Raw genomic sequence first — 15,312 nt, 5'->3', positions numbered from 1 at the left:
CTCCCTTTCTCCGTAGAGAACTCACAGGTTTTACTGAGATAATAATAGTTTAGTACTTTTAGTTTTAGACAAAGTTTCCTTTTTAGGCCCTGGCTAGTTGGCTCAGTGGTAGAGCGTCAGCCTGATGTGCAGGAGTCCCGGGTTCAATTCCCGGCCAGGGCACATAGGAGAAGCACCATCTGCTTCTCCACCCTTCTCCCTCTCCTTCCTCTCTGTCTCTCTCTTCCCCTCCTGCAGCTGAGGCTCCACTGGAGCAAAGTTGGCCCAGGCGCTGAGGATGGCTCTGTGGCCTCTGCCTCAGGCGCTAGAATGGCTCTGGTTGCAACAGAGCACAACACCCCAGATGGGCAGAGTATCCCGTGCCGGGTGGATCCCGGTCGGGGGCATGCAGGAGTCTGTCTGACTGCCTCCCCATTTCCAACTTCAGAAAAATACAAAAAAAAAAAGTTTCCCTTTTAATCTGTCTTTTCTACATCAAGAATCTTTATGTAGCTCTTATATTACATATTCCTAATTGCTATCATCATTTTTTCCATTAAAATAACATCTGAGTGTCAACCACGTTGCCAGAGATGGGCTTTGCAGGAAAGAGGGCGGTTAAAACTTGATCCCTGACCTATTGTTCTATAGTCACCTCTCACAGATTTCATAAATGTTTTGCAATTTTATTCTCATACAAACCAGTGATGCTTTGTTCGTTGTTTTGTTTAAAAGTACTTCCCTTAAGAAATTCCATTGAGGTCATATAGAGAAATATCAGTGACGTCAATATGTGCTTCAAATCAACACCCTTCTAGGCACTCTTCATCTACCTATGTTTCTTTCAAATATTTATATCTTATCATTTCTAATTACAAAATCTGGCTCTAAGCCCCCCCCCCCTGCCCGCGGTGCCACCACCCAGCTCTGCCCCAGTCTGGCTGCCCTGCACCTTCTTGTGCTTCAGTGCTCAACATGCACCTTCAGTGCTGCTTTCCGAATATGCCCGTCATTTCTCTCTTTCTTCTTTTTTTTATTTTTCACTCCTACTTATTGTATAGGGACTGATTCTATTGGAAACTCCTCAACAAAGAGGAATTTGTCTTTTTGGCTATCCTTACAGTGATTGGCATAAAAATCTCAAAAATAACATTCTTTGCCCGACCGGTGGCACAGTGGATAGAGCATCAACTGGGAACACAGAGGTCCCCAGTTCAGAAGCCCTGAGGTCACCGGTTTGAGTATGGACTTGTCAGCCTGACCCCAGGGTCACTGGCTTGAGCAAGGAGTCATTGGCTCAGCTGGAGACCCCTGGTCAAGGCACATATGAGGAAGCAATCAATGAACAACTAAAGTGAAGCAATTACAAGTTGATGCTTCTCATCTCTCTCCTCCCTCTCTCTCACATTCTGCCTTTTGCTCTAGTAACCAAACAAAAGAAACAATTAAAAAAAAACATTCCCTGTATTCTTAATCCCCACATTATGTATGTATGTTTCATACATGGTATATAAACACACACACAAGTGCAGAGAGTAATCTTTGAGTACTTGGTGCACAGATTACTTAAATTATCTAAGCCTCCACGTACTGATCTGTGAAATGCAGACACTGTCACCTACGACACAGCTGTGTTTTGGAGAAGAGTCACTGGGACCCTGTATGGCAGTGTTTACTCGGCAGTTGTCCAGGATCCCGAGGAAGGAAACTGTTGGGATGATGATGTCTGACAGCCAAGCCAGTGCTCTTAACATCCCGACTCCCTCAGCTGCTCTCAGCCAAAGTAATTTAATGTTCTCTTCTCTCAAGGTACTCCCAAAGCAAGAGTACCTCAGGACGCTGTACCCGAGGACTGTCATCACACATCCAGACGCAGGTTCCCTCCCTTTCTACTTTCAACCAGTTCTCAAAAACCACCCCCTCAGCAATCGTCTCCTGACTGTTACAGAGGGAGACACTTCTCTCAACCCTATTCTCTCCAGAAATGCCACTCCTACGACACTTTGCTCACAACTTCAGCTCATGACTCCTGAAAAAGGTAGCTTGTACTTACACGTGGTCAGAAGTGATACAGCCTGGCGCAGCTGGTCAGGGTTTACATACCTCCCCTTGTGCCTCTGTGTGTTCTTGATGTTCGTACATCTGCCTTAGAGAAGTCACAGTGCTGTTCACAGTGGTTTGTAAAATGCTCAGTCAACTAAGACACTTTTGACAAATATAGACCTAATAAAGGCACTTAGCAGTGACTCAGCTTTTAGCTTACTTGCCTTCCCAGGGACCCTTGGTCATTATGCTTAACTGGTTTCTTCAGAGCAGAGCTGCAAAGGAGCATGGCTATGCCTTTCTAATAAGGGTTATCCGAAAGGGGTGATTTAGACAGGAGCCACCAGGACAGAAGTGGTCCAAAGCCAACTTTTCAAATGAAACTCAACCACCCCAAAATTTCCCTAAAGTCCCAGAGACTCCTAAGACCCTGAGCTCAGTGCACTCTCCAGTACTGACTCACTGCAGTTCTCCTGGAAAACCCTGCCTTTGACAACCTGAGAGAAGAGAGAAACTGCCCGGAAGCCTCTGGCGCACACCATCCGAGACGCACTGGGAAGGCCTGGATGTGCGTAGTTACCTGTGCTGACACATGTTAGCATCTGTCCCAGTTCATCACCGGATCCCCAGGATCTATACGCTGCCTAGAATACAGAGTAGTTCGCCAAATGTCTGTCAGGAAATAAACATTATCAAAAATAACATATGCTTCTAACTAGGTCTGTCCACAGTGCTAGTATGAAACACCCAAATTCTTTTTTAGCTAGTCACCATCTGATATTTAAATCCCATGATGCTGATTAAGCCTTAGTTGGGTTTCCTCTAGAAAACAGACAGCATGTACATAAAATGGTTTGCCTCGACACTATTGCTAAACTCCCAACTACATTAGTTCTTTGCTGTACCATGGCCGAAATGCTTCTCGAGTCTCCCAGATAGATCTGCTATTTAATTCTCTTGTTTAACCCTAAGTCTTCCTGAAGAGGTATCTTACTATAAATATATTTTGTCCTCTTACTCCTCTTGAATTCTGTTTTTGGCATTGTTATGTGTGCTAATCACATGAATCACATATTATCAGGTTTGCTAATGAATCGATACAAATCAACTACTACAAAATATAAATAAATTAATTAATTATGACACCATATTCACCACTTGGTTCGCTGCCACCTGAGTCTTCACTTTTCTAGATCTCAAAAAGAAAAAAAAGCAAACTGTAGTCTTGAACCCAATGGCTAAGACTATTTGAAACCATCATGTTCCCCTACTTCTGGTTCTAGCTTTGTGATCTGCACAAGGGGAACACCAGCCTCCTTCACACCACCGGAAAGCACTGTGAGTAGCCGCAACTGGATGTATTGCAAAGCTTCCACCAAATATGAAGGGCTATGGTAATAGCTCGTCACGTGGTTGTGATTCTTCGGGCCTCAGAGAAGGAAACTGGTGTGATTCTGATTATTTAAAAGAACACTGAGAAAGTAAATAGAAAACATTCTTGATACCTGAATGTATCATTAGAAGGACCAGCAAACAGTGTTTTATCCTGATGTTAAACAGTCCCACTTCATGTTTTCAACTGTAAGTTAAATTCTTCAGAATGAGGTAGTAATTAACACTCTTTTCTATGTTCTTTGATCAAGAAACAGCTGAATATATACACACACCAACATATACATATATGTACTTATATATTTACAGTGTGTGTACCATATTTAATTTGCAAACTGTAATTAATGTGTCAGTAATTCAGTAATTACTGGACCTTCAAAGTAAAATTTTGCTCAATTAAAAAAATATCATAAACCATGTTTGGCACTAACTGTAGCCAATTAACCACAGCAGGTGGTTTGTAATTCTGGAAAAATATTCACTTTTCAATAAATTTACCTTTGAAAATGCAATAGCACAAGCCTGCCTTTCTTTCCCTTCCTTCCCTCCCTCCTGCCTTCTCTCCATAAAGCCGAATTGGCTTACAACAGCAACTATGATGAACTAATAATTACACAAAAGTAGCGCTTATGTAGCAGTTATTTTAAAGGACAGAGGGAAACTGAGACGTGTCGATTCCCAAAGACTCGAGTATAAGTTACCAGTTACCCGCACAACAGAGCACAAACTGAGAAACAGCAACTACAGAGCTCCGGGCAAAGGAGACAAACCCCTGGTGTCAGGGTGGTATCCGAGTTCTGTCCAGTGGCAGGTTCAGGTGGGCTCTGACTCGAGGGAGAGAATGACTTTCTCGTTGATGGCATTCAAACACCCTCTCTTAGCCAGACTGTCATATGATGTGACTCCTCAGAGCAACAGGGCCCTCTTAAAGCCATCTCTGCTTTCTTCTCAGAATGCTCAAACATGAGCACAGAAGAGACTCAGTTAAAGGAGAGCTGCCTTCTCGGCATTTCGGCCCATGAAAAGGTCACTGGTATTCAGAGTAAGTACACTGATGGAACGGGGAAAGAACATGAGTTAGTACCACAGAGTGAAAGGAGAGAAACGGAAGCTCGTCCTGCTGCCCTGAAGCTCTCCTGGGAAACGGAATTTGTGTGTTAAGCATATACCGGGTACAATAAAATTATCGGCATTGTAGAAGCAAAACAGCAGTGCAACTCATATTACCGTGAACCCTACAGAGAAAAGGAAAAGAATAATCTGCTTGTGAAACGCTTTAAGACATTTTTCAAGTAAGCATTCAACTACTAGTACCAAGGAAAGCTAGTATTCGTCTAGTGGTTCTTAGTTGACACAGTGCTCCGAGACACATGAGGACTTTTACAACTCTTGTTCACACTGGAGAGATCAGTCTCTGAGCAGCTGCTGGCCATCAGGAGCCCGGGTGGGATGACCCTATGTCTTTGGGCTGCACTGGCCCACCTTAGCCGGCACGGACTGCGGGCCTATCTGGGTAACCCTCTGAGCTCTGTACTACTCACTGATAAGTGAGAAACAAAACCGAGCTAAGGCACAATGTTTTTCCTCTTGAATTTCACCGTCTCCTGGAGAGCTAACATTGATCAGGAAAGTGACCGGGGAAGTCATGACCAAACTGCAGGACGAAAGCTAGAGGGATGCCTGCATTTCAGTCAGCTCCGTCTGTGCAAATGCAGCAACCTGAAGAATATGTAGAAACTCAGGCTTCCCTCAAAGGTCTTTACACTTGGGTGGAAAGTCTGTTCTCATTTTGTCAGAGCAAAAGAAATACAAACTCCAATTAAGTGACGTGGGGGGGGGGGCGGTTGCAGGTTTTCCTTTATAAGTCACAGAATGGTAGACATAGCAATTGTAAGTTCCAAGTAGTCACCTGAGTCACCAAGAGAAATCTCGTCCCCATCCAAAGCTCTGGTACTTGTGTAGCCTCGAGCGTGCTCAGAAAGCCACCCGTGCCGGAAGCTGAGCTTAGTTAACTGACTCAGTCTCTGGACAGTCCCGGTGCCTGAGAGATGGGCAATCATCCACAACCCTTCCACCCGCCCGCCTTTCACAGCTTATTGTTCTCCTTTATTAGTTTATTGTTCTCCTTAGCATTTACCAACATCTAGTATTCTATGTCTTTTATTAAAGTTATGTTATTTACTATTTGCCGGTTTTCCTAAAATACACACTTCCCTGAGGGCAGAAATTTTCATTTTGGTTGCTTGTGTTTTTCTGGAACTTAGAACCATGTCTGGCACGTAGATATTTTAGATAATTATTGAATAAAGAATTGAATGAAGAAATTAATAAAGCAAAAGTTATAGAACTGGCATATCTGTGGGAAGGCATCTGAATATTTGGTATTTTATGTTATATTTGAAAGAATTTGGTCTATTGAGAGACTATCAGGCTTATAATTACAATTTTAAATGTTTAATTTGGTAACTGATTTAAATGCCATTTTTAAGGAAAAGATCTCACTAAATTTGCAAGTAATATTACAGCACTTCAGAGAATTTTACATTTACTCTATTAATACGTTGAATTTTTAGATTTAAATATTTGGAGAAATTAACCAATTAGAAAATTGAAGTACTTAAATATAAAATTGAGTATATCAGCTACATATCCTACTATTTAAATATCATACTGTTCCGAGTTCCTTTGAAAGTAATTATTAATGTTTGTTAATTTTATAAATAGAATAAGATTTGCAAGCTGAACTTAAAAGTGCAGGTTTTCTGAATCTGACTTCAATGAATAAAATGTTAATTTTTAAATTGCAAATAAAACCTCCAAATAGTCTTTGCAACAGGACAGACGTCCAAATCACCCCCATGTGTCATAGAGACGAAAGGCTGCAAGGCTGAGTGAAAACCAAGCTCACATCCTAGAGCCCCCACAGATAAGAAACTAGCCTGGGCAAATCCGAGTGCTTTCATGTTCAAAATGCGGAGACTGTGTGAGAGCACTCATTAAGTCCCTCTCAACTCTAAGTTATGATGCTACTTCTTCAGAACATAAGACAGATTGGAAATGCTGTGGGAGCCGAGAGGAGAGGAGGGTTACCACCAGTGGGAACACCGGGAACTCATCAGTGTGATCTGACAAGTTGAAAGAAGGGGTGACAGCATTTGAGTTGAACGAAAGCACCTGAGCAAACGTGGGGAAGTAGAAAGTGGGTTTGGAAAACGGGGAGTTGGAGAAAATGTCCAATGGTGGGCCAGACATCAAGTGAAGTGAACAACAGAGCACTTCACCAACGTGTTCATGATGATATGACATAGCTCAAAAAACTAATGTATTAGTAACAGCCTTCACCCTATCTGCTAGGATGTTGGAGATCGTTTCATAGCCCAATGACAGTATTTACTTAGGACCTAAACAAGCAATTAGTTATCAAAAATATCATACCTATGCAGACTAAGATTAGACTTTACAGGAAGAAGGTGCCTTTTAAATTACACAGTGATCTCTTGAAAGTTTACTTAATAAGCTTATCCTACGTCATTGGTATAAGGCTACATGATGACTCAGATACGTTACAGAATCTACCTTCAGTTCCACTGAAACTGAACAAATACCCACATAATCTGATATTTCTGCAAAAGACTTCCTCTGCCCTAAATTGTCAATAAAGCTAAAAATACTCTCCACTGAAACGTCAGTGAAATGTGGGGATGAATGCATTCATCTTCATCAATATTGCAAACCTTAGTAGGCGATCAGTGAGAACTTGGGGGAGGCAGCACAGGGAAGGAAATACTTGGGTTTTTCTCAGGTTTAGTTCAATAACCATTTGCAGCATACAGGGTAACATTTTTTAAGCTACACCCAAATATGGATGTATTTTCTGATAAAGGTCAATGCACTAGTTAATTAGAGCAGGCCACATGTGTATTACAGAAGAAAATTCCATCAAATGATTGTAGCTTCTATTTCTATAAATGAGACTTTCATCTGTCCAGTTAAAATAATTTAAACAGGTGGTACCCACCCAAGGTTTTCTTTTTTTTTTTTTTAATTTGTGCTTTTTAATTTGCTTCTTTTCTTTTTTTTTAAACTTTATTTTATTTATTCATTTTTAGAGAGGAGAGAGAGAGACAGGAGAGACAGACAGAAAGAGAAAGGGGGAGGAGCTGGAAGCATCAACTCCCATATGTACCTTGACCAGGCAAGCCCAGGGTTTCGAACCGGCGACCTCAGCATTTCCAGGTCGACACTCTATCCACTGCGCCACCACAGGTCAGGCCCACCCAAGGTTTTCAACTGCCTGCTCGCCAGCTGCCCGGGGAAACCCTTCGTCACAGCAGTGGACGGCAGCTCTCCTGCTCTGCCCGCCTACACCCTGCAGGAACCTCTGCACCAGGGCAGCGAGGAAACCACGGCACCCAAAGCCCATGATTCTTCGCCCATCTCACATTGATAGTATAAGTATTTGCTCAATATTTGCTGAATGGAGATCGGAAGTAATTGAATACCCATTTCTTTGTTTGTAAAATATACGTCAACTATACCATCACCACTTTTCCTTTGAGTTGTCCTGCATTAACAACATTTGCACAAAAATTTTGAATATGCATTGCAGAGTTTATAAAAGATGTTATAGGGGAAACCAAGATCTATAGTATTTTTAGGGAAAACATTATTAGAAGCATCTCTTGTCTCAGTTTCTCTCCTCAGCTTTCCTGCTCTATTTTTTGTCTCTCCAGGACTCCGTCTTCGTGGCTTTCCTCTCCACTTCCCTTATCCTCTTCACTCTCATTTTCTTAAGAGCAACTTAGTTCTGTCTTTATGTCGACATATTCCTACTCCATGATCATATGTGATACTATCTACTCAATACCATTCATTCTGCCATTCATCGTTTTCCCCACAAGTATCTACAGATTGCTCCCCATGAACGAGTCATTTCTACACACTGGCAATATGGCAATAAAGAAAATGGTCAAAGTCCCTGAGCTCAAGGAGCTCAAATGCTCATTAGGAGAAAAAGAAAAAAAAGTAATTATACATAATGTAAAATGACATAGTTCTGTGGAGGAAAATAAAGCAGAGTAAACGGAATAGACAATAATGGGGGTCACTTATATATGTAGTGTACATATGTACGTATATGCATCATACTAAAAGCGTTTGTGTCTTTAAAAAAAAAATCTAAAATAGCAAGAGCAGAAATCTACATTTGTCATAAGAAGTTTTTCAGAATACTCAGAAATCTTAAGCACGCTGCTAAGCAACTGACACCAGGATCTTCAAAGTTCCGCCACCCAGAGCACACACCTTTCTTGCGCTCTGCCTCCTTCGGCGGGGTTCCTCTACATCCCAGTCACGAGAAACCAGGAGTAAAATCTGTTTGCTGACTTCAAACCTGGTCCAACGCGTCTCAGCTGTTCGAGTTGGAGAAAGTTGTGTAACTACTCTATCGTTCAGTATCCTCATCTGTTAGATGAGAATAACATTACCTTCCTCCTGACTTTGTTGTATTTACTAAGTAATGTGATTTTTAAGTGCACAGTACAGTATCTGCCGTTTAAAAGAAATGCTAAACATTAAATTATTATCACTTTCAATGTGAATTAGTTTTAATCAGCACTTCAGAAATCTAAAGATTCCACTGGGATGGAAATAAGTCATCTTATCAGTTCTATGTGCCATTCATTACCCACCGGGATGACTTCTCTTTGCTACCCTCCCTGAGAAGATGATCATGTCAAATTCATCTGTTTCCGTTGGCATATGTTGTGCTGTGCATGCTGAGGGGCAGTGGAGAACAGTGCTGGAGGTTATACTCTGGATTCAGACCGATCTAGAGTTGAATGCTGCCTTCCTCACTTAATTTTTCTGACTTTCCATTTCCCTGTCTATAAATGAGTTAAAAGTATTTATCCCATGATGTTAATAAAAGGATTCAATAAGGTAATGCATTTAAAGTTCTTGACATATGCTACTAAAAGCAACAGCAAACATTTATATAGTACTTACTACATGCTGGGCACTGTTTAAAGAAAATTGCTTGTACCACTTATTAAATCTTCATTACAACCCTATGATCTAGGTCAGGGGTCCCCAAACTACCGTCTGCGGGCCGCATGCGGCCCCCTGAGGCCATTTATCCGCCCCCCCCCCCGCACTTCCAGAAGGGGCACCTCTTTCATTGGTGGTCAGTGAGAGGAGCACATTGACCATCTCATTAGCCAAAAGCAGGCCCATAGTTCCCATTGAAATACTGGTCAGTTTATTGATTTAAATTTTTACTTGTTCTTTATTTTAAATATTGTATTTGTTCCTGTTTTTGTTTTGTTTTTTTACTTTAAAATAAGATACATGCAGTGTGCATAGGGATTTGTTCATAGTTTTTTTTTTTATAGTCCAGCCCTCCAACGGTCTGAGGAACAGTGAACTGGCGCCCTGTGTAAAAAGTGTGGGGACCCCTGATCTAGGTGCTATTACTACCCTCACTTTACATACGGAAAAACCAAGGCCCAGAGAAATGAATTTGTTCAGGGTCATATTAATGGTGACACTGACAGGATTAAAATCCAGGCGGTATGCCTTGATTCTGGAATCTTAACCACTATCCCCTGTTGTCTCTCAATAGTAAGTGCTTGTTGAATGTTTGCTATTACTATAGTAATCAGTAAATACTTGTTGCAATATTTGACAAACTGACAAATCAATACTTGCTTAAGTACTTATTATCAATTATAGCTCACTGAGTAGCAAATCTTATCATAGGCCATAAAAATAGACCTTCTTGGTCATAAGTTTCATAAAGCAAGTTCTCAGATTCTGCACCAAGAATATCAAGAAAACAAGGTGTATATTAGGGAGGCAATTCAAAATAGGCACTCCCATATACTATAATATCTATCATCGGTATGGTTTGATTTTATAAGAATTTTCATTGCAACAATAGTAGATGTTGTGTTCTAAATGACTGAGTTCATCTTACATATACATCACTACTTACTTTCAAACATCTATTTAGAGGCCAAATAAAGCAATAGGAGGTAGATCTGAAGACAGAAAAAAAGTTCCTACTTTAAAAAATTATAAATCAAAATGTATAACACCTAGCTCTCATTGTTTGAGGTTTATCATTATGTTGACTTAAATTTGCAAAAGAATTTTTTTCTTTGGGTAATACGATCCCTACAATATAAGAGATCTGGCCTGTTGCTATTTGGCAGGGAAGGGGGGGATTATTTTATTGTTTTGAAACAAAATGACATTGTTAGCAAAGCAAGAATTTGTTTTCCATGAAATATTAATAAAAAGAATGTAATTTTATTTATTTTTCTAGAGCTTTATTTCTTTCTTCATTTTCTGTTCTTATCCTTGTTTACTTTATTTCTTCTGTTTCTATTTTACATGATCTTGCTGTGTTTCATATATCTCTATGAACTGCCCTAAATTCTTCCTGGAACAAGATGAGGGTAAATAAGTGTTCTTTGAGCCAAGTATAGTGTAGGGTACCCACGACATTTTCACTTTAATGAAATTTGCAATCAGGCAGGATTAATCTGATTTGTATTACTTTATGTCATTCCCAGACTTCTGAGAACCCTCTGTCTAGAATGTCTGAGTATAAAATATAGTTACTGTAGTAGGCTGGATAACAGCGCCCAAGGTTATCAGATCCTAAACTCTGGGACCCGTAAATGCCACCTTATATAGGAAAAGGGCCTTTGCACATGTAATTAAGTTGAGGATCTTAAAATGGGGAGATGATCTTGGATTATCCAGGTGGGCTCTACATGAAATCATAAGTGTTCTCAGAAACTGGAGGCACAGGGAAATCTGAAACAGCAGAGAAGGCGATGCAACCACAGAGGCAGATATGGAGTAGCACAGCCAATGAATGCGGCTGACAGCCATCAGAAATTGCAAGAGACAAGAAATAAATCGTCTTTTACAGCATCCAGAGGAAGGGAAGCCCTGCTGATACCCTAATCTGATAGAGATTTTGGACTTCGAGCCTCAGAACTGAGAGAGAAGAAATCTCTGCTGTGTTAAACCACCAAATGTGTAGTAATTTGTTATTGCGGTCATAGAAATCTAAGACAGCTTTTAATCTGAATACATACAAGGGTTAAGTGGGGAAAAAAAATTTTCTTTCAACATTAAAGACATTGGGAAAGATAAGAGCCAAGTTATTTCCTAGAAAAATGAAATACTGTAAGATAGTTTTAAAAGATCAGGAACTTTGTATTTTAAAGGACTACAATATGTTTCAGGAGAATGCTACTTTCCTAACCAAATTTCCCCTCTAATATACCATTATATTAAAACAAAATTCTCTAGTACCAGGCAAGCAACTGGGAATGGTGGCATTGTGTGGGCTCCCATTCTACACTGTCCCCCAGACCCCCTCATTGAATCGCTTTGCTCATAATCCTACTTCTGAAGTTTTTGTTCTACAAATTTCTCAGATTGTGTCCTTGGTTTGTTGAAAGTAATCTTTCCCTTTACGAAGTCAAAGGACATATTTGCAGAGTGTCACTTATGGAAAAGTTTCTAGGATTGATCCCACATTAATTGAATTATATGTGCAAACAATGTCCACAGCACCCAGCTGGTCTCCTGGAAAGTACAGGAAACATGAAATCAGCAGCTGCCTACTTAATCTCACTCATCTGGAGGCAGAAAGATAAACCCGCCCCACTCCAGGTAATTCTAAAGTAAATTGTGCTGATGAAACAAACTTGCACTAAGGACTCTCTTAGAATCTAAGAGTCAACTTCATTTCACCAGAAAAAATTGCCAGGTGGAAAGAAGATTCTCTCTTTAATATAAACTATGAACATTTTGTGAGCAGCTTTATTCTTAAAGAACTTAAATGACAGGCCCTGGTTGGGGTAGCTCAGTGGATTAGAGCTTGGTCCCAATACACTCCGGCCCACTGGCTACACCCCCAGTCAGGGTGCATATTAGAATCAACCAATGAATGCATGAACGAGTGAACAACAAATCAATGTTTCTCTCTCTCTCTCTTCCTTCCTTTCTCTCTAAAACCAATAAATCATTCTTTTTTAAAAAAATGAACTTACAAAAACTTGACAAAAAACGTTTTAAAAAGAAAAAAATTGAAGTACTGGGAAAATAAGGATTTAAGAGGCAAATATCATTCATCAGGTTGTAAAAGTATAAAGTCAGGGTCAGCCTCGACACCACCCTCCTTCATAGCTAATCAAAGTTATTTTGATTTTCTTCCTGTTTTTTTAAATCTGTTCACTTTTCTTCTCCTGGCTGACCATCATCCTAATCCAAGTCTCCATAGGAATATTTCATTTGCCTTTTAATTTGTCCTCTCCCGCCCCCCACCCAGGTTCCATCCCTGCATGAGGGGGAGGGGAAGGGGAAGAATGGTGGGGAGGGTGGGGGAGGGTAGGTGGGGATTTAGGCTTATCCTCCCTCAAAGTGATAGGCTTTGAGCAGCCAGGAGGCTCTCAAGCATCAACCCGGGTGGGTACTCATTACCTGCTTAATCTACAAGGAGTGTATTTACTTCCTGTTCTGTGGAATGGGAGTGAGAACACTGCCTTCCTATGACTGTTGTGAAGGACCAATGAGTCAACATATGTAAAGCACAAAGAACAGAAACAAGGGCACAGTGAACAAATGTCACTGTTTGGATTATCACCTCAGTCTTCTTACGCCTCAAATTTTTTAGGCTCTCCCTGCACTATATGGCAATATTATAAATACAGCTGCAATTTCATATTTATCAAATAACTCTCGCATTAATGCCTGTATCTTCCTCTACTGTAAAGATCAAAAAGCAGAAATCAAATCTGTATTTGCTTTTCCTAGCACAGTGTTTAGCAAAGAAAAGCACTAGAATGTTTGCTAAGTAAATCCCTCAAGTAAAGCAAACCAATGACACCATGGTTCCAATCTGCAATTTCCGATGTCTTCAGAATTAGTTTTTCTTCAACTCACTGAGGAACAGAATGACCTGGAAAGCTTTCAAATATACCCATGCCCAGACCCCAGAGATGCCAGTTTGATTGGTCTGGGATTAGCCAGAGCCAGTATTTAAAACTCTCCAAAGAATTCTAATTTGCAAGTCAAACTGGAAAGCTCCAGAGTTGTTCCCACCTGCTTCAATTCAGGAGGGATGTCCTCCTAGCCGACCTCTGCTTTTGAAATTGACCAACCTCAGGAGGGTTGAATTCTCCTTTGTTATTTAGATAATGGACAGCTTTATTGGCAGGATCTTGGCTGATGGAACAAACACGGCCGGTTCGCGCAGTTCAGACAACTGTCATCCTGGCAGCAAACCTGTTGGATGGCTCCAGGCCTCAGCACCCGCCAAACCGCTCTCGTTCAGGTCGCTTCTGACCCTAGAGAGCGAGTGCATAGGCTCATGGACCTCCTCTCTTTTTTATCTTGAACGCTTTCACTGGCATCCCTACACTGTCGGGGAAAGGGGCCATGGTTGTTTTAAAGGCTGAAGAAAGCTGAACACAACGCATCCCTTCCTGGCGCTGCTCCTAGGGTAGACCCCAGATCAGCCTTCTTCCTCCCAGCCCCGTGCTCCACATCCTCCCATCTCCGCTTCTGTCCACTGTCCTTTTATTCCCGTTTTTACATGCGTCCATCGGGCTTCCCCAACCCTGATCCGAGTGTGAGCCCAGAAATAAGGAAGCCCTTCGTGAAGCCGCCGCGGGCTCTCCCAGCTGGCATCCTCAGATCAGAACGGGGATCTGGACGACCAGACCGCGCGCCTGGGGAGCCAGAGGATTCTCCCGGACCGCGGGAAGCAGGGACGCACGTCGCGCCGCTGCACATCCGCGGGCGGGCGCCGCTCTCTCGCCTGGGAAGGCGGGTCCCCGCGCGGCCAACCTCTTGCGTACCCGGGGAACCGGTCTCCGCGGAGCCAGCACCTCCGCGCCCCGCGCTCAGCCCCGAACTTGGGAGCTGCGCGACGCGAGCCCACCGCTCCGGGCGAGAAGTCGCGCTCCCTGCCCACCCTCCGCGGGAAAGGGAACGAAACGCTGATTCCCGACCCTGCACAACAGGTCCTCTGGGCATTCCCACGTTCGGGAAGCGGGGGACGACTATCTGGGGAAAGGGGCGAGAGGAGGATTCCGTGGGCGTGTTTCTCACCGAGGCACCTCTCCCCATAACGTAGCGTTCACTGCCCCCAGCCCCACAGCAAGCCCTGAGTTTGGGGAGCAGGAATTACCCCGCGGGCGCGCGTAGGAGCCCAGTTGCGGACCTGTAACGATGGCAAGGGTCTGCTCTGTCCGAGAAGTTACATGATGCAGGAAAAGCGCCCTTATGCGCGCGGGGGAGCTGACCCTCGGGGCGATCGGCGACCACTCACCTTGTGCCTGCGCCTCCATGGTGGCCGACTTCGGGCTGAGCGTGGCGGGGGCGTGCTCGCAGAGGTTGGGACAGCGCTGTCCGAATGCCCCACGCAGGTGGCCCAGCCGCCGGCGCCCTCTCTCTGCACGCGGGTCGCGAGCTCTGCGTGCAGGAGATGAAGCGCCTCCTGCAGCCACCACTGGCCGCTTCTGATTACCTCCGCCCCTTCCAGTCCACCTGGCCTAGACCACACAGCGGGGGGAAAAGCCCAGCGCTGGGCGCCACCTGCCGGCTACTCTGCGCATTGGCCGGAGGGCGCCCCCTTCTGGCTCAGGGCGGGGGCTGAACTCGGTTGTACCAGAGCAAATTTACCTCGGGAGAGAGGAAGGAGGGAGGGGTTTACAAAGCTTGAACGGTTATTGCACCTGGTGGAAATGGTTTGGTTTCTGTTACCCTCTGGATCCAACATTTTTGTCAATTGAGCAATGTATAGCCGGTGTTATGTGGGTTTCTGTTTAAAGATACCTTACTTAACATATATTGTTGGTTAATGCACTAACT

At 42.9% G+C, this 15,312-nt stretch overlaps 1 protein-coding gene and 1 non-coding gene across 7 annotated transcripts in view; one reads left to right on the top strand and one right to left on the bottom strand.

Annotated features, from left to right (window-relative positions):
• TPD52L1 (TPD52 like 1) overlaps positions 1–14,969 on the bottom strand; it is an 87,685-nt gene extending 72,716 nt beyond the window's left edge. For 3 of the 6 annotated variants that reach the window (XM_066248157.1, XM_066248153.1, XM_066248156.1), the window contains exon 1: positions 14,771–14,969. Coding sequence is in view for 5 of the 6 variants with exons in the window: in XM_066248153.1 (XP_066104250.1) it covers positions 14,771–14,789 (19 nt within the window). In the remaining variant the exon portion in view is untranslated. The remainder of the gene's footprint in view (positions 1–14,770) is intronic. The other 3 variants (XM_066248155.1, XM_066248158.1, XM_066248159.1) reach the window with 2 other exon arrangements.
• TRNAI-GAU (transfer RNA isoleucine (anticodon GAU)) lies at positions 87–162 on the top strand. The gene has a single exon. It is a non-coding gene; the product is annotated as a tRNA-Ile (tRNA).
• Positions 14,970–15,312: the final 343 nt, after the last annotated feature.

The sequence above is a fragment of the Saccopteryx bilineata genome, chromosome 12 (assembly GCF_036850765.1).
Source record: "Saccopteryx bilineata isolate mSacBil1 chromosome 12, mSacBil1_pri_phased_curated, whole genome shotgun sequence".
Taxonomy (NCBI): Eukaryota; Metazoa; Chordata; class Mammalia; order Chiroptera; family Emballonuridae; genus Saccopteryx; species Saccopteryx bilineata.
Note: the sequence above shows the minus strand (reverse complement) of the source record. Positions and strands in the feature narration are given on the sequence as shown.